At 44.8% G+C, this 18,767-nt stretch overlaps 1 protein-coding gene across 1 annotated transcript in view; it reads left to right on the forward strand.

Moving 5' to 3' along the window:
* Positions 1–18,767, forward strand: part of LOC140127960 (G protein-coupled receptor kinase 5-like) — a 51,936-nt gene that overhangs the window by 22,373 nt on the left and 10,796 nt on the right. The window contains exons 2-6 of the mRNA XM_072149233.1: positions 6,985–7,080; positions 13,396–13,508; positions 14,140–14,217; positions 16,219–16,319; positions 18,205–18,297. Of these exons, the coding sequence (XP_072005334.1) occupies positions 6,985–7,080; positions 13,396–13,508; positions 14,140–14,217; positions 16,219–16,319; positions 18,205–18,297 (481 nt within the window). The remainder of the gene's footprint in view (positions 1–6,984; positions 7,081–13,395; positions 13,509–14,139; positions 14,218–16,218; positions 16,320–18,204; positions 18,298–18,767) is intronic.

The raw sequence follows: 18,767 nt of genomic DNA on the forward strand, positions 1-18,767 counted from the left end.
AGCTCAGCTTCCATTGTATAAACAGCTGTTGGAAAATGAAAGCTGAGCTCTGATTGGTTGACATGGGCAACTAGAACAGTTGTGCTCTAAGAGACTTATGATAACTCTCCCCCTGTGTGTGTAAGTGTGGGGACATGATCTGAGGTAATTTACCAATATACATCTATTAATAGTTCTCCGCTTTCTTGATATGTAAAGTGAAGCCTCCTGAGTTTTATCCACTCATCAGCCAGAGATTCCTGACCATAAAATGGCCGCAGATGGAGGGTCATGTGATCTTATCTGGCTGATGAGGTAAAAGACATGAGGTAAAATGATGAGGTAAAAGACAGGAGGCTTCACTTTACATATCAAGAAAGCGGAGCAGAACTATTACTAGATGTATATTGGTAAATTACCTCATATTCTGCCCCTCACACTTGCACACATTAAAAAAACCATGAGGTAAAGTGGCCAACCCCTTTAAAGTTAGCCATACTCCTAAGACCACTTCTTTAGGAAAAGAAGGGTCTTGTATGTTTCCAGAAAGATGGACCACTCCCAGCTTATACCACTCTCCATGTTGAAAACACATGACCACTGTTGACCACAGTATGGAGAGTGCAGAAGGAAAATCTGAAGAACACACGTATGACCATTATTATAGGCCTAGAAACTGTAGATGTGACTAATTCAAGTTGTGGGGTTGAAAGAAGCTGGCTGTGTGTGACTTGCTGAAGAGAAATCTGTGCCCTTATTGCTAACCGTCTCAGCGAGTCTCGCACAACACAGCTAGTGTCTCTCAACTCCCTCATTCCTGAGTGTGACTGAGTTACCCCTGTTTCTGTGACTAGATCTATAGTAACAGAGGGCTTCAATAAAAGAGCGGTGACTCTAATCCCATGAATAGAGGAATCAGTGAAACCTGTATAAAGACATATAAAAGGTACTTTGCAGGGCTGTGGAATAGGGGAAATTGAGGAGTCAGAGGTTTAGCTTACTAACTACGATTCATACAACATGGGGCATGTTTAAGTGATTAATATACATTAATAAAGCTTTTTATCTCCATTACGGTACAAGTTATTTTGGTAGAACATAATAAGCTCTACGAACTGGAACTTGGAGGAAGAGCAAACTAAAACATAAAGCAGTATACAGAGAGAACATGCAGTGGACAATCCTGCATTAATCTAGTTTTCCTGATCACTCTAGCACAGGGGTAGGGAACCTATGGCTCGGGAGCCAGATATGGCTCTTTTGTTGGCTGTATCTGGCTCTCAGACAGATCTTTAATAAATAGTGATGGCTGCTGTGTGAGTCTTAGACTGATCACTGGACACAGGCATCTATGTCACCGCTGTCTACGTCCTTTGTAAGACCCAGGCGCCATCGCATAAGCCTGGTCAAAGAGAAGAGTGTGGGAGCGATGAGGAGTTGACTGCAGGGAGCGCTGGTAAGTGAATATTCAATTTTTCTTTTGCTGTGACTACCTATCTACTGGGAGTATGTGCTGGGGCTACCTATCTACTTGGGGGCATGTGCTGTGGCTATCTATCTACTGGGGGTAGATTCTGGAAAGGAATCTAAGTGGCACCCGGTCTTCACCAGAGCCCGCCGCAAAGCAGGATGGTCTTGCTGCAGCGTGGTACCACCAGGTCATTCCACAGGCGCAACTTGTCCACGGTGGCAGCCAAGGTCGAGGTACAGGATAACTAGGCAGTCTCGTAGTCAGGAACAGGCAGACGGTCAAGGCAGGCGGTAATAATGCGAGGTCAGGGACAGAGCAAGAGGTCAGGGCTGGCAGCAAAGGAGCAGAATCAGGAACAGGTCCGAGGTCACAACAGGAGGTCAACACTTGAGAAGGAAACACTGTGGAAAGCGTCCTCATAGGCATGAAGCACTAAGATCCGGGTAGGAATGCTGGGAGCCGCCAGTCTTTATAGGAACCCTGGAAGTGGGTAGCGGCAATCAGCAGCGTGTTGGCCCTTTAAATCTGTGAGTGCCGGTGTGCGCACTGGCCAGCCGAGACGGGAGCAGGAATGTGGAGAGGTGAGTGAGCACTGAGGTGCCACCACTTAGAGGGGCACGGGTGTGCCTGAGATCCGAGACTACCTATCTACTGGGGGGCATGTGCATATTGTACGGCTCTTACGGAATAACATTTTAAAATATGTGGCGTTCATGGCTCTCTCGGCCAAAAAGGTTCCTGACCCCTGCTCTAGCAGATCCTTTCAGTTCCTTTCCCTCTGATCTGTACGGGAGGAGCTTTACTACTGAGCATGTACATAATGTGCAGTCACATTAATCTCAACTTAATCCCACAAACATGAGCTCCGAGGGGAAAAAAAACCCAAATATAATGCAGCATAAGTAGAGAATATACACTGGACAATATATGCTAAGTATGTACCTTGATCACGATTTTCTGGTCACTGTAGATGAGGGAAAACATTCCTAGTGCCTGTTTACTGTGTTCTATAGCGGAGGAGCTTCACTACTGAGTAAAAAGTGCATCCACATTCATCTCAACTTAAAGCCTGCATCCTTGAATCAGCAATAGACCAGACATTTCATAAATTCCCCAAATTCATATGAAAAAAAATAATTCGGCACATATTATTTTATTAAATATTTAGTTGCATTTTATTCCAACTCTGAATCCACGACTCTGACTCCACAGCCCTGAGAAGGTGGTGTTTGGGGGGGGGGGGGGGGGTTCGCTGGTGACAGGTTCCCTTTAATTTAGGGATCTGATTTTTTTTTTTTTTTTTTCTCAGATGAAGGCACCAGGCTAAGCCTTCTCTAGTGCAGACACAGTAGAGGAGGGAAGGCTCCCGCTGCAGCCAGTTGTCTTGCAGCCAGACACGGGACATGGCTGAGCTTCTGTGGCACATCGGAAGATTACTTTAAATGTTTTTTAGTTTTAGTTGTAAAGGAGACAATTTGGGGATTAAATGAAATCAGTGGAGGATCTTGAAAGTATTCCTTCGTATGCAGTTTGTACACGTCAGATTGTTGTATATACACCTCCGGGGACTGACGTGTAAACCTGATTGTAAGACTTACAGGACCTGAAAGTGAAATTTCTGTGTCAGGGTAGTAAACTCTGTCTAACCAGTCTGACGACCATGCAGGTCCAGTCTTTAGGCTCAGCCTTTGTTATTCGTTGCGGTTGGGTACGTGGAAGTGCTCTTCTTAGAGATTTGTAGTTGTGTTGCAGTAGAGGTCACCATACATTGTGCATATGGTTCACATCCACGTCATGTATAGATATTGTCTCATGCGGTTTCTCATGCCTTGGCATGTTTTCACACCAGCGCTACAATTCACTGTGGATCCAATTTTGATTAGATCGCGATCAACACCATTGAATTTCATCATTGACAGTCCTTTCTCTGGGAAAATCTGATTTAATGGGGTGGGCACAAGTGATAATGCTATCCGTATTCACGGGAACGGTGGCCCCTTTCATTGGCAGCTGTAAGACATTTTGTCTTATCGATGGGGGTCCTAGCAGCCGACCCCCCCCCCAACTAAATAATTTGTTTTCTCGTTATCCTGGAGGGAGTGGTCACTACCACCATGTTATATACTGTATATACGTCCCCCATACGTTCGTCTGGATGTAGCCTTAATCAGTACTGTATGGCTTAGCTGAATATTGTGCATACTATACCTTTCTGGTAAAAGCGAGGAACTTACAACTCTTCTGAGAACCGGGGGATAGATGAAATTCAGTCTGGTTCCCTTATCAGTAGATTATTGGACTGTCCCCGTTACGTATTATTACTTTGTCTACCGACTTCCAATACTTGTTTTATGGCCCCACATTTGCATTTATAGATCTCGATCATTTCTTTTACATGACGTTTACCTACATGAAACAAAGGAGGCTGTTACTGGTAACGATATCTGCTAATGAGGTGGAAACTTCACCTACAATTTACCATCATCCGCCTGTCAGAGTTATGATCCAATTGTTGTTAGAGTTGTAGGTTAACGTCCTCTAGATTTCAGCCAGATCTGCTCCACATTTGATCATCATCTCCGAATGTCAATGTACAGATAACTTTCCTTTTTAGTCTCCTCTTGGTGGTTTTGGTTGGGGTACCTGATATTGTGCTGATAGTTGAAACGAGGATAGTGGTGGTCACCCATATTCATGCCAAACAATGCACCAGTCCTCGAATCTCGGTAATTTAAGATGTTTTGGAGTTCCTTGCTCCTGATTGTCCACACATCTTAGTTGTCCAGTCTATACTTGTTGTTCCATCTTCTCTCCCAGTACATGTGGTGTAGACCTCTGGTGGTTGCTTGTATTCCATGAGAACTTGGCATAGGACTTTTTAAAATTCTATATTTCTTATACAGTATCTTCCACCAGGAAAAGTTGGCCCACCAGCATATACATCAGGTGGTCTTCCGGTCCTGCCATTTATAAAGATTTGCTTGATACAAATGTACAAGTTGTAGAGTGAAGGTTCTATGGGGTCTACCATCTCCAAGGCTTTATGTGGAACCCAGTTATATACTACATTAGTCCCTCTTAAATGTTTCGTACATGACTCCTAACTCCTGATCCTTCTCCAGGAAAAGTTGTACCACCAGCATATACAGCAGGTGTTCAAGTCCTGCCAAGTGTACAGGTTGATTGATATTCAACTAATGTGCACCTTAAGTTGTAAAGTGGTAGTCCCTGGGGTCTACCACCTCCTAGACTTTATGTAGACACCAGCTATATACTACAGCAGACCGGTTCTTCGGAGATGTTTAGCTTAGACAATAGTTTCTCAATTTTCCTAATTTTTTGAGTAGATGTGGCCATTTGGTCACGACATTGTTCATTGGAGAGGAAGACTAACCACTTGTGGCTTGTTGAACCAGTTCTCTACCAAGAAGTTTGAGATTATGAACCCTCTGCTCGGCCACTCCCTGTGTCATAGATGACTTCTACACTAATGGTCAGAACCTTGTTGAGATAATGATGGTGGTCCAGTCCTGTCAAGATGTTGAATTTGAACTTGATTAAATCCCATTGGGGGTCATTTACTAAGGGCCCGATTCGCGTTTTCCCGACGTGTTACCCGAATATTTCCGATTTGCACCGATTTCCCCTGAATTGCCCCGGGATTTTGGTGCACACGATCGGATTGTGGCGCATCGACGCTGGCATGCACGCAACGGAAATCGGGGGCATGGCCGAACGAAAACCCGACTGATTCGGAAAAACCGCCGCATTTTTTTAAAAAAAATGTGTCGCGGAGCTTGCATTTACCTTCACTCAGCCCGGCTCGGTGTATTCTAGGGCGTTCCGGGGAACTTCAGCGCAGCAGCGCCACCTGGTGGATGTCGGAGGAACTGCCTTAATACATCCCGGCCGGACCCGAATCCCCCGTAGAGAACGCACCGCTGGATCGCGAATGGACCGGGTAATTAAATCTGCCCCATTGTCTACAAAACTTGATTCTGGAAGAGAAACCTTGACGCTAAAGCAGTAAGGTCACTTACCTGCAAGTGTTGTCCTGTATGAACTAGTAAAATGTCTGCATTTTGGGAAAAAAAGTGGTATGTTTCCTCCATTCCAAGGACTTCTTTTTTTTTTTTTCCTCCAAAGATTATTATTCCGAATTTCATAAGGCAAATTCCACTCCTCTTTCGTCAGAAGTCTATATTCAGCGTGTTTCCTCAAGATAACTTTGATCGCTGCAGAGCTTTGCCAAATCTTCATGGTCTTGACTTCCCAGGATGTGCTTGTTACCGAGCTTTCTGCAGGGTCTTTTTTAGACGGCAGGGTCCAGGGGGAGGCAGGAAACTGTAGGCAGTCCATGCAAAACCAATGCTTTATGAAATACTTTATGTAATTGGTAGATCTTTGCACCCGCAGTAGTTCTGGCATATCCAAAAATTCTAAAGCTTTTGATCAGATGAGAATAAAGAAGTAAAAAGTTTAAAGCATTTGTCTAACTTCTAAGGTATTGTCACCAGGGTATTGGCCCTAGAGATCTGTGTAACCAAACCTTTTGTAAGGCCTCATGTACATAACTCTAAAAGGCAGCCATCCGCTTGCTCACAGCCGCCATTGAGGTGACCCGGACCGCCCAGCTTCCTATGGAGACAGGTGGGGGTGGAGCTCTCCGCCTGCCCACATCTCCACACGTTCGAAACGGGCCGCAAACTTCACCATGTTTGCAACCCATTAGGCGTGCATGTAGCCTAAGTGTGTTGTTAGTAGAAGCAGGACTGTGAAAGATTAATCCAGGAATGTAGCTTCAAGTGCACAGAAATGTTGTACTCTCACTGCTGTCCTCTAGGTTCTCTGCATTGAACTACTCTACTGTAATTTCCTCTGCTCAAAGTAAAAGCTGTAGCTAACTACTGGTCACTTGTAGTAGAGGGCAGGAGCTATGGGGCAGTTAAAGGGGTTGTACCAAGTTTGCTAGTCATTAGGATAAAAAAAAAAACTGATGGGTGAAGGCCTGACTACAGAGACCCCCGGTGGTCCGGAGAACAGATGGTGTCACATGCCTGATTACCCACACTAAACAGAACTCCGGATCGCTGTGGGTCCATTCTTATGATCTATGGCGGTCTATGGAGTTGGTTAGGGAATGATATGCAAACTTGGTACAACTCCCTAAGTGCAGAGAGCTAAGAGAACAGCAGTGTCATGCCCCCCAGTCCTGAAGTTACAATAATGGAATATAATTCCACTATTTGGAGTTTACTAACGTATACAAGGGAGCAGCAAATGGTGACATTAAAACTTAAAGGAAACCTACCATGGGGAATCTACCACCAGAAGTAGATGTGATGGTAGATCCCTCCTGCCTGTCTCTGCCCTAATCTGTCATTTAATAATCCTGGAACATAACCCAACTGGTTAAAAACTTTATTTTAGCAATATGCAAATGAACTGAGAGAGAGAAGCCAGATGATTCCTGTACCTCTTTATAATTGGCATATTATTTATGAGCCTTAAAACCTTCTGTTTTTCCTTCTCAGGTGGAGGCGGTAAAAGGAAAGGGCGAAGTAAAAAATGGAGGGAAATCCTAAAGTTTCCACATATCAGCCAGTGTGAAGAATTACGCAAACAGCTGGGTGAGTGCGGGTGCTACATGCATTGTATGGCATTATGTTACTGCATACTACAGCTGGGTGATTGGGTGCTACATGCATTGTATGGGATTATGTTACTGCATACTACAGCTGGGTGATTGGGTGCTACATGCATTGTATGGGATTGTGTTACTGCATACTACAGCTGGGTGATTGGGTGCTACATGCATTGTATGGGATTATGTTACTGCATACTACAGCTGGGTGATTGGGTGCTACATGCATTGTATGGGATTGTGTTACTGCATACTACAGCTGGGTGATTGGGTGCTACATGCATTGTATGGGATTATGTTACGGCATACTACAGCTGGGTGAGTGTGGGTGCTACATGCATTGTATGGGATTGTGTTACTGCATACTACAGCTGGGTGATTGGGTGCTACATGCATTGTATGGGATTGTGTTACTGCATACTACAGCTGGGTGATTGGGTGCTACATGCATTGTATGGGATTGTGTTACTGCATACTACAGCTGGGTGATTGGGTGCTACATGCATTGTATGGGAGTATGTTACTGCATACTACAGCTGGGTGAGTGCGGGTGCTACATGCATTGTATGGGAGTATGTTACTGCATGCTACAGCTGGGTGAGTGCGGGTGCTACATGCATTATATGGGATTGTGTTACTGCATACTACAGCTGGGTGAGTGCGGGTGCTACATGCATTATATGGGATTGTGTTACTGCATACTACAGCTGGGTGATTGGGTGCGACATGCATTGTATGGGATTGTGTTACTGCATACTACAGCTGGGTGATTGGGTGCTACATGCATTGTATGGGATTATGTTACTGCATACTACAGCTGGGTGATTGGGTGCTACATGCATTGTATGGGATTGTGTTACTGCATACTACAGCTGGGTGATTGGGTGCTACATGCATTGTATGGGATTATGTTACTGCATACTACAGCTGGGTGATTGGGTGCTACATGCATTATATGGGATTGTGTTACTGCATACTACAGCTGGGTGAGTGCAGGTGCTACATGCATTATATGGGATTGTGTTACTGCATACTACAGCTGGGTGAGTGCAGGTGCTACATGCATTGTATGGGATTGTGTTACTGCATACTACAGCTGGGTGAGTGCAGGTGCTACATGCATTGTATGGGATTGTGTTACTGCATACTACAGCTGGGTGAGTGCGGGTGCTACATGCATTGTATGGGAGTATGTTACTGCATACTACAGCTGGGTGAGTGCGGGTGCTACATGCATTGTATGGGAGTATGTTACTGCATACTACAGCTGGGTGATTGGGTGCTACATGCATTGTATGGGATTATGTTACTGCATACTACAGCTGGGTGAGTGCGGGTGCTACATGCATTATATGGGATTGTGTTACTGCATACTACAGCTGGGTGAGTGCGGGTGCTACATGCATTGTATGGGATTGTGTTACTGCATACTACAGCTGGGTGATTGGGTGCTACATGCATTGTATGGGATTGTGTTACTGCATACTACAGCTGGGTGATTGGGTGCTACATGCATTGTATGGGATTGTGTTACTGCATACTACAGCTGGGTGAGTGCGGGTGCTACATGCATTGTATGGGATTATGTTACTGCATACTACAGCTGGGTGATTGGGTGCTACATGCATTGTATGGGATTATGTTACTGCATACTACAGCTGGGTGAGTGCGGGTGCTACATGCATTATATGGGATTGTGTTACTGCATACTACAGCTGGGTGAGTGCGGGTGCTACATGCATTGTATGGGAGTATGTTACTGCATACTACAGCTGGGTGAGTGCGGGTGCTACATGCATTGTATGGGAGTATGTTACTGCATACTACAGCTGGGTGAGTGCGGGTGCTACATGCATTGTATGGGATTATGTTACTGCATACTACAGCTGGGTGAGTGCGGGTGCTACATACATTGTATGGGATTGTGTTACTGCATACTACAGCTGGGTGAGTGCAGGTGCTACATGCATTGTATGGGATTGTGTTACTGCATACTACAGCTGGGTGAGTGCGGGTGCTACATGCATTGTATGGGATTATGTTACTGCATACTACAGCTGGGTGATTGGGTGCTACATGCATTGTATGGGAGTATGTTACTGCATACTACAGCTGGGTGAGTGCAGGTGCTACATGCATTGTATGGGATTATGTTACTGCATACTACAGCTGGGTGATTGGGTGCTACATGCATTGTATGGGATTGTGTTACTGCATACTACAGCTGGGTGAGTGCGGGTGCTACATGCATTGTATGGGATTATGTTACTGCATACTACAGCTGGGTGATTGGGTGCTACATGCATTGTATGGGATTGTGTTACTGCATACTACAGCTGGGTGAGTGCGGGTGCTACATGCATTGTATGGGATTGTGTTACTGCATACTACAGCTGGGTGATTGGGTGCTACATGCATTGTATGGGATTGTGTTACTGCATACTACAGCTGGGTGATTGGGTGCTACATGCATTGTATGGGATTATATATTTTAACTGGTGTATAAATGTATCTGCATGTGCAATGGGGGCGGGGCTAATTGGCTTGTTTGGGCAGCCGAGTAATTGGCAGAGGGTGAAAAAGTTGATTGTGGTTAGATGGATAGTGATTCTGGAGAAGAGCCAGAGCAATTTTATATGCTGCAGGCAAGACTAATGACTTAGGCCCGCCCCCTGGGCACTTAAAGGCTGATTTGCATATTGAAAATCCTCAAAAAAAAAAAATTCTCCCCAAATTATGTCATTAGTTTGTAGCAAAACATTTAAAATAAATCAAAAGCAGATAGAACAGAATGTCTCCATACTTCACCCTTATGGATAAATAAGCTTTATAGCTAAATTCTGCATAATAATCTCTGGACGAGGGTCAGTCCGATGACCTTTTAGGCTGCAGAGGTCCTTGTCGTGCTCCGGGGAGACACTGATCATCACTATGTTCCTGGGAATCCGTGGCCCGAATGTTTTTGATTATCTGCTCTTCTTAGACGTTCCCTTGTTGTGTTGGTTGCTGGCGTGAGGCCCGGTCGCTATAGTTAGATGACTTTTTAAACAAAACAAAAAAACTTTTATTAAATAGGGTCGAGTGCTAATTCTTTGGGAAACTATTTGTAGACTTGAACACTATTTGCCTTCTGTTGTCTCGCTGCCAAGTTTCCTTTCTGTGTGTGTGTTGTACAGTTATCCAAAATATAAATAATTAAAAAAAAACAAACTCCCAAACAATCCCAGCCAATCGTATGGTTATATTCATTTTCCATCCATCCAATCAGGACTGGTTATATGGATGACTGAAACGGTTCTGAATGCAGCGTACATCATAATAAATGCTGAAAATGTACTTTTGTGATGACCTTCAAGAGGTCCTACGTATTAGAATTTGGATGATCGTATTATTTACAGTGGGGTTGGCCAGGGCTGGTTTTGGACAAAGTGGGGCCCTGGGCAAAGCTAAAAGTGAGGCCCCAAAATGAAACTATTTTATAAAGCGTCCAGGTATCGGGTGAAATAAGCTGCAACGTCTCAAGAGTGAAAAAGGCTACTCGGACGAAACGTTCCGGCTTATTTCACCTGATGCCTGGACTGGAGTGCTGCGTTTTTATTAGATGGATATGACATAAGCAGACATATACAGCCCCCCACACTTGATCCTGTGCTATATTTGTCCCACTGAATCCACAGACCAATCTTTAAATGGCGCCCACTCCCTGATACTACACAGACTGACGTCTCTTACACTAGTATCAGTATCAGTGGCACCAGACATTAGTGGCATCTGCTACCTTACAGGTGACGATCTGCTCCATCAGGAAGAGGACTTAATCACCACTTCTCCCAGCCATGACTTATCACTGCTGATATCATTGCCAGATGTCCTCAGCTCTGTCCAGCACATCTCCACACTGCGTCCCTAAAAATACCACAGTCACTTCCAGTATAATGTCTCCTAGGTAACAGAGCTTACATACACGAACTATAATTAATAAAAATAAGGCAACACAAATCACCTGCATGCATATGTGCGACAATCACGCATAGGTGTAAATTATTTATCTAACAATGCGTTAACAATAATAATATGGATTAGCAATGTAAAGCACATGTTCCTACTAATATGCATTTCTCTCAATGTGTTTCAAAACACAATAGAAATGCATCATATGACTACCACCACACTCAAAATGTATATATACGTCTTCCCCAACTATATACAGTGAACTCCCTAATTCTATGCATGTGGCAATTAATAAAATAATAATAAAATTCATACTTGGCTGTCTGTCATCACACACTGCCTGGGACCTCCATATCATTCAGAGCAGGGAAGAAACAGGTCTTGTCTGCCCCGCTCTGTAGGGTATAAAGAGTATAACGTGCCTGATCCCTGTTACAGGGAGAGAAATATACCTGCGTGCCCACATGCCAACAAAGAGGTGCTTTTTTTTTAATGGAAACCAACCTGTAAGTGCTCTGGGGGCGGGACTGATTTGCCAAATTTGCATACAAAGGTGCATACACTACAAATGTCATTTGTGGATGAGAATATGGCGACTATCGGAGAGGTGGAACATTTACCCTTTGCCCTAGGCAAATCTAGCACTTCAGCATCTCCTCCAAGTTTAATAAAGTTCCGAAATTTTGTTTTTGTATCAGGCCATCAAGATTTATACAGGCCAAACACCAGTGTAATCGGTGGCTTATCCCCTTCCCTCTCATCCTTTATAGTCACATAGGGGATCAGTTCTGAGCACCGGCTTACAATCATTGGTTTGCCCTGGGTACGCCTGAGGTTCCGGCCTATCCCTGGTGTAGTTCCTGGCCAACCCCTTTAATTTTCATCACCGTATTACGTGCTTCCTCTACACCCATCCTCTATTTCAGGCCTCCATCTATGGATAATTGGTCACCCAGGGCTTGGAGTTCATTCATGCTGGAAAAACTGGAACATCACAGCGTATAAGTCACCGGTTCGTCCGGCTTTTCATAGGAAATGACATTGACAATTACTGTGATTAATGGAACTGGTTTTGGCTGTCTAGATGATACAGATGGGACGGGGTCATATATTGGGTCGTAACTTTGTCCATTAGCCCACTGTATCATTATAGTGGCGCTGTCCGAAAACCATGAGACCTACAAGAAACTCTCAGTCCTTTTAAGATTTGGGAAAAAACATTTTTCGATATGCAACTTGCATGATTGATATAAGACAATCACATTACATGAAAGTCGAATGGACCGGACAGTTTTGGCAAGATTGGTGCATGGGATAGTTCTGATTCTAACCATGGCAGATGTTGCGGAAAGGGGTCCAATTCATTCCTATAGCTATCCCCTTCCCACTGTACACACATGCACACTCAGCCAAGTCACAGCCCAGCAAACAGGAGATAGAAGGGGGAAATGCTATTGGCCAGTGGCAGTTTTGGTGAGTTAATCTTCTGCTGATCTATTTTCAGGAGTGGATAGATGAGTGTCTGGGTTAGCCCAAAGTGTGGAGCTTAATCTTTATTGGGTGCTGCTTTAGAAAAGGCAGAGTGTAGGAGGCTCCTGCTGCAGCCGGTAGTCTTGCAGTCGCGCTAGGAGGCTCCCGCTGCAGCCGGTAGTCTTGCAGTTGCGCTAGGGGGCTCCCGCTGCAGTCACGCTAGGGGGGCTCCCGCTGCAGCCGGTAGTCTTGCAGTCGCGCTAGGGGGGCTCCCGCTGCAGCCGGTAGTCTTGCAGTCGCGCTAGGGGGGCTCCCGCTGCAGCCGGTAGTCTTGCAGTCGCGCTAGGGGGGCTCCCGCTGCAGCCGGTAGTCTTGCAGTCGCGCTAGGGGGGCTCCCGCTGCAGCCGGTAGTCTTGCAGTCGCGCTAGGGGGGCTCCCGCTGCAGCCGGTAGTATTGCAGTCGCGCTAGGGGGGCTCCCGCTGCAGCCGGTAGTCTTGCAGTCGCGCTAGGGGGGGCTCCCGCTGCAGCCGGTAGTCTTGCAGTCGCGCTAGGGGGCTCCCGCTGCAGCCGCTAGTCTTGCAGTCGCGCTAGGGGGGGCTCCCTTCTCTGTGTGACATGTAATTAGTGGAAATACATATATGCATCCATGAACTATTGGAACATTTCTTTAACTGGTTTCTTACCCCTTTCAAACTTATAAAATTATAACAAAAAAAATCACATTTTTAAGTATACATTTATAGACCATATTCTCATTTTTTAAAAAATATTTTGGACACTTTATATTCCAGTAATTCTACTACTATTAACTCCAACCACAGTTGAACCCTGAACAATTTTTTTTTTAATTTTTTTTTTTTCCTCCCACTTTTCTTATAGACAGGGACTACCCCAGCATCTGTGAAAAACAGCCAATAGGATGCCAACTTTTTCGCCAATTCTGTGAAACGAGAAAACATCTTTTCAAAATAATCCTCTTCCTGGATGCAGTGGTAAGTAGGCGCCATTGCTGATTATTGTATCGCCCCCTTTATCCATCATTAGTATACACCATAATCGGCCATACTGTTCAGGGCGCCTTTTGTGAGTAATGGGATAAGACGACTTAATGGGAAGATGGCACCAAGATTTAGTCCATGTTTTTCTGGAGAACCTTGCGTCCTGGCACCGTCCTTCATTCCAGGGTTGTCCATTGATGGTTTGATCAGGAGTGATCTGAGGAACATATCAAAATCCATAAAATCTGGATGATGCCGAGTATCCGTGGCATGTGCTGGAAATATATTTCCATGGAGGCCACGTCTCAACCACGCATCTGTGTGTAATGTCCTAGTGCCAGAGATCCATAGAGTCCACAGCCTGGTGACCGGTGGCAATATCCCAGCTTGGACAATTTACATTGTAGCGACCGGGGTCGAGTTGTAATCCCGGATTTTGACTTGGGTAAGGGATACACCGTGACCTCCAATGACCGGGTTATTGCCAATGCTTTGGTGTCCCTCATACCGCCGTTTTACCATGAGTCGTGACTGAGCAGAGGACACGTAGCACAGGTAGTAGTTGGCAAGACCTAAAGACTCCATCCATTCACAAATATCTCACATTTTTTCACCCACCCAATAGGCAAATTATGAATTGTGCTCAGACGAGAAGAGGAAAGAAACGGGAGAGAAGATTATCAATAGGTTCCTTACCTCAACGGTAAGTCGTCATATACTTACTGTGCATCACGGATATGTCATGTATAAAGGGGTTCCCTGACTATCAATGTTGTTGTGTCTGAAGGATTTCAACCTTCCTTATCATTGTACAATCCCATAAAGTTGCAGCTACTGATAAACCATGACGAGAGCAGTGGTAATAATGTGATAAGGGGGTTCACCTACCGTACATTACATCAAGGCGAGAACAAAATAGGATGGACCCTGCCCATGAGGGCTCACGGTCTATGAGGGAAGGTAAGATGGAGACACGGATGAAGGCGACTAGTTGTGGGATTACTGTAACCGTTGGGTTTTCAGGTGACCTTTCAAGTTACGTTTGGACGGTGAGGGACAGTCTGACACGTTTTGGTAAAGGGCTCCAGAGCATGGTGGAAGCGCAGGAGAAGTCCTCGATATGGCTGTGAGAAGAGCGGATGGTAATAGAGCAGAAGATCGTGTGAGGATCAGAGATTAAAGGGCATCTACTTCCAGATTGAATGACTGTATGTAAATGAGCCTGAGGGGCTCCAGGCTCTATAGGTGTTTATGGAACCCGGAGCCCCTCGGGCTCATTTGCATACAATCTTTCATGGTAGATGTCCTTTAAGTTTTATACAGTATTGGGTCAGAGATGTAAGGGGATAGAATTCTAATTTGTGTTTTGACCATGGATATAAAGTGTTAAACCCGTTTTAGACGTTTGCACGACCTTTACTTTTAAGGGGGCGTGGCTTACCAGGGTGGGGAGTGGCCTAAGTTGCAATACAAAGTGCCACAAGGATAAAACCAAAATACACCGTGGGGACAGATTTTACCAAGTTATTCTGGAATAATTTGCATCAAAAGAAAGGCTCTTGCTACATAAGGGTGTGGCCTAAAATTTGGGATGGGACCGTAAAGGAAATGTACCAAAATAGAAAAATCATTATTACATGTTACATCCTGGTAAGAGGCGGGTCTGTGACTACCCTTCCTCTAACCTTGCCCAGTGACAACACAGGCCTTTATAGTGTTAGATAATTTGTCTCCTAATCAGATAATACACACCGGTCATGTAGTCTCCGACCTCCATCGCTGTACGGCCGCGTCTGGGGGGCTGTGGCCTACTTTCCCGGTGCCATATGGAGGATGCGGATTCACAAATTCATCATCCGTGGATATTTTAGGTCACTTCAGTCTTAGATCTGAGTGACGTGGGACGGGATGAGAAGGTTTCTGGAAACATTCGTAATAACAACGTGAAATTAATCTTAAACTTGATTCAGCATTTAAAGGGATATTCCTGGTTGTGTGGGACCCATTGTTGTGAATGAAGGAGTGTAGTGTAGGTTTCTCCTCAGCCTTGTATGGAATAGTGAGTAGATACCGGAGGTGGGACACTGTGCACGGGGATATCGCTATCCTCCTCTATTGTGTCCCTTACACAGGCCAGTCCTGTATTGGGTTTTCGGGTATCTCCATAGTCATGTGACTAATTCATAGGTGTACACACTTATGGGTGGCACGGTGGCTGAGGGAGTAGCGCTTCTGCCTTGCAGCACTGGGATCCTGGGTTTGATTCCGACTCAGGTCAACATCTGCAAAGAGTTTGAATGTTTTTTCCATGTTTGCGTGGGTTTCCTCCGGGTCCTCCGGTTTCCTCCCACACTCCAAAACATACTGTTAGGTTGTTTAGATCGTGAGCCCTGTTGGGGACAGGGACCAATTTGATAAGCTTTGTGCAGCGCTGTGTAATCTGTGTGCACTATATAAAAAAAGAATTATTATTATAATAATAATGATTGGCGGTATGGTGTACCCTTGCCTTGTTTGGGTTCATGTCTCCCCTCACAGAGGGTCATTTTACTGAGCTGACGCTCCAGCGGGCCGGGCCGTCCTCCTGATACAAAGGGGCTTTCATCAGCTTGTAGTATGTGATGCTTATTTGGGACGGGTAATTAATTCCTCTAATATCCTCTTCCGTTCCTTCCCTGTCTCTGACGTGGTTTCCCTTCTGCAGTCTCGCGACTATGTGCCAGAAATCCCAGATTCTCTAATGGAGGAATGTATATTGAACTTTGAAAAGAACCCCAGCAAGGAGATCTTCAGCAGTTGTATTAGGTGAGTGGATTTATCTAACTTCAGGCCTTACAACATTGCCCTTAAAGGGGTCGTCCACTTCCGAAAAATGTATTTCACCGTTTGTGTAATGAAAAGTTTTATACAATTTTCCAATATACTTTCTGTATCAATTTTTAGAATCTCTTGCTGTCATTCTAAAGGAAGATTTATAGTTAACTTTCTGTGAATAAACAATGCTACCTGGTCATGTGATGTCACACAGGTGCACTGCTCGTTATATATCCCTGGACAGGTGATGTCACACAGGTGCACTGCTCGTTATATATCCCTGGACAGGTGATGTCACACAGGTGCACTGCTCGTTATATATCCCTGGACAGGTGATGTCACAAAGGTGCACTGCTCGTTATATATCCCTGGACAGGTGATGTCACACAGGTGCACTGCTCGTTATATATCCCTGGACAGGTGATGTCACAAAGGTGCACTGCTCGTTATATATCCCTGGACAGGTGATGTCACACAGGTGCACTGCTCGTTATATATCCCTGGACAGGTGATGTCGATGTCACACAGGTGCACATTATATCTACAAGAGCAATCAGAGCTGTGGGTTTATAATGAGCTGTGCAACATCACAGTGTGACCTCAAATGACCAGAACTAGAACAAGCTGTGCCCCCGAGTGACATCCCGACTAGGGATATAACCAACTGTGTCAAATGAATAGGGTCCAAGAGCAAAACTGACCACACAAGTTTCCTCGATAAAATCTTCCTTTTACTTCATAATTTTGTCGTAAAACATTCACATTTATTGATAAATTGACCATATATTCACTATGATAAAGTTCAAAGAGCTTGCATTCTCAGACCACAAGGTAACGTGAGTATGTTAACGAACCTTGCCCCTGTGTAACATAGAAAACAGTTCCTTGTCATGTTATCAACAGGATAAATCTAGAAACTGCTGAGTGATGTAGTTGGGTGTCAACTCCACACCAATTAGACTGTAAGCTCTTGTGTCTCCCCCTCACCCCGTAGGCCACTAAAAACATGCCTTTAAAGCACCTTATAAGTAGGTTATATTAGCCAGGTAGAGGTAAAAAAAAAAAAGGGAAACTGTATTGCTCAGAGAACTTAGATGTATCTGTAATTCCTGCAACAGAAGACAATAATAGCCTTAAAGGGAAACTGTCACCAGGGACCTCATTTTCACTAAAGACAGGTTACATCACGCCATCACACCTGGAGTGCAAAAATGCCTTTCTGCTTTCTCTAAGCATTTGCATTACAATATAATTGTGTGTTATAACTTACCTTGCACTCTGACAGAATCATCTGTGTAGTCCCAGGGTTGGGCTTTAGTTTGGATGCATTTGAAAAAACATGTGACTTGTCTGTGTTGCAGTCTCCTCCGCTTTCAGCCCCTGCCTTTGTGCTCCTGTACATCTCCCTCCCCTACTGATGTCAGCTCACCAGGCTATGAGCTCTGTGAAGGAGCAGGAGGAGCTGTAAACAAAGGTGGGAGCCAAGAGCTGTGCAGTCTGCAGCACAGACAAGTCACATGTTGTTTTTTCAAATGCATCCATACCAAGGCCCAACCCCTGGGACTACACAGAGGATTCTGTCAGGGTGCAGGGTAAGTTATAACACACAATTCTATTGTAATGCAAATGCTTAGAGAAGGCCAAAAGGCAAATGTGCACTGCAGCTGTAATGGGCTTCTGTATCCAGTTCCTAGCGACAGGTTCACTTTAAATATTAGTTACATCCCTTTAAATGGGTGTTCCAGCTGATGTGGACCGCTATGAAAGGAGAGTGAAGGTCTTGTATCGTCTGGTGGTCTTCCGTAGTGAACATGATCATGTAGATGAGAGAGATCGTCAATTACACACAATCCTTATACGGTGATTGTTCCCACAGCCTTCTCCAGGAGTTCCTGCGGGGGTCACCGTTCAGAGAGTACCAGGAGAGCATGTACTTTGACCGCTTCCTGCAGTGGAAAAGTCTTGAAAGGTGAGATATAAGACAATAAATGTGGTTGTGTCTATTTTCATTCATAAACAGCGCCACACCCAGTCTGCAGGTGGTGTGTGGTATTGCAGCTCGTTTCCATTCTGTAAAACCTAATGAAACCAATGCACCGGTGTGTGGCGCTGATTCTGGTTGAAAGCGGTAAAGTATTTACTAATGATGGACAACCCTCATACACCATCATGATAAACCAGGGATAATCTTCTTATATTTGTTATCTGTGGCCTCCTTCCTTCTAAAATCAACTTTAATAACTATTCTGATGCAGCTTCACAGGCTATTACACTGTCTCACTTTACCTCTGCCCCCCCCCCTCCTTCCCTCTATGTAATCTCACTACAGCAGAGGAAGTTTCAGCACACAGTGGGATGGTGGGGGGAAGAAATCATCTGCACAGTGTTACAGATTGTGAAGCCAAAGCACGGAGGGGCTATGGTAACACCCCAAGGAAC

This window comes from Engystomops pustulosus, chromosome 4 (genome assembly GCF_040894005.1).
Source record: "Engystomops pustulosus chromosome 4, aEngPut4.maternal, whole genome shotgun sequence".
Lineage (NCBI taxonomy): Eukaryota > Metazoa > Chordata > Amphibia > Anura > Leptodactylidae > Engystomops > Engystomops pustulosus.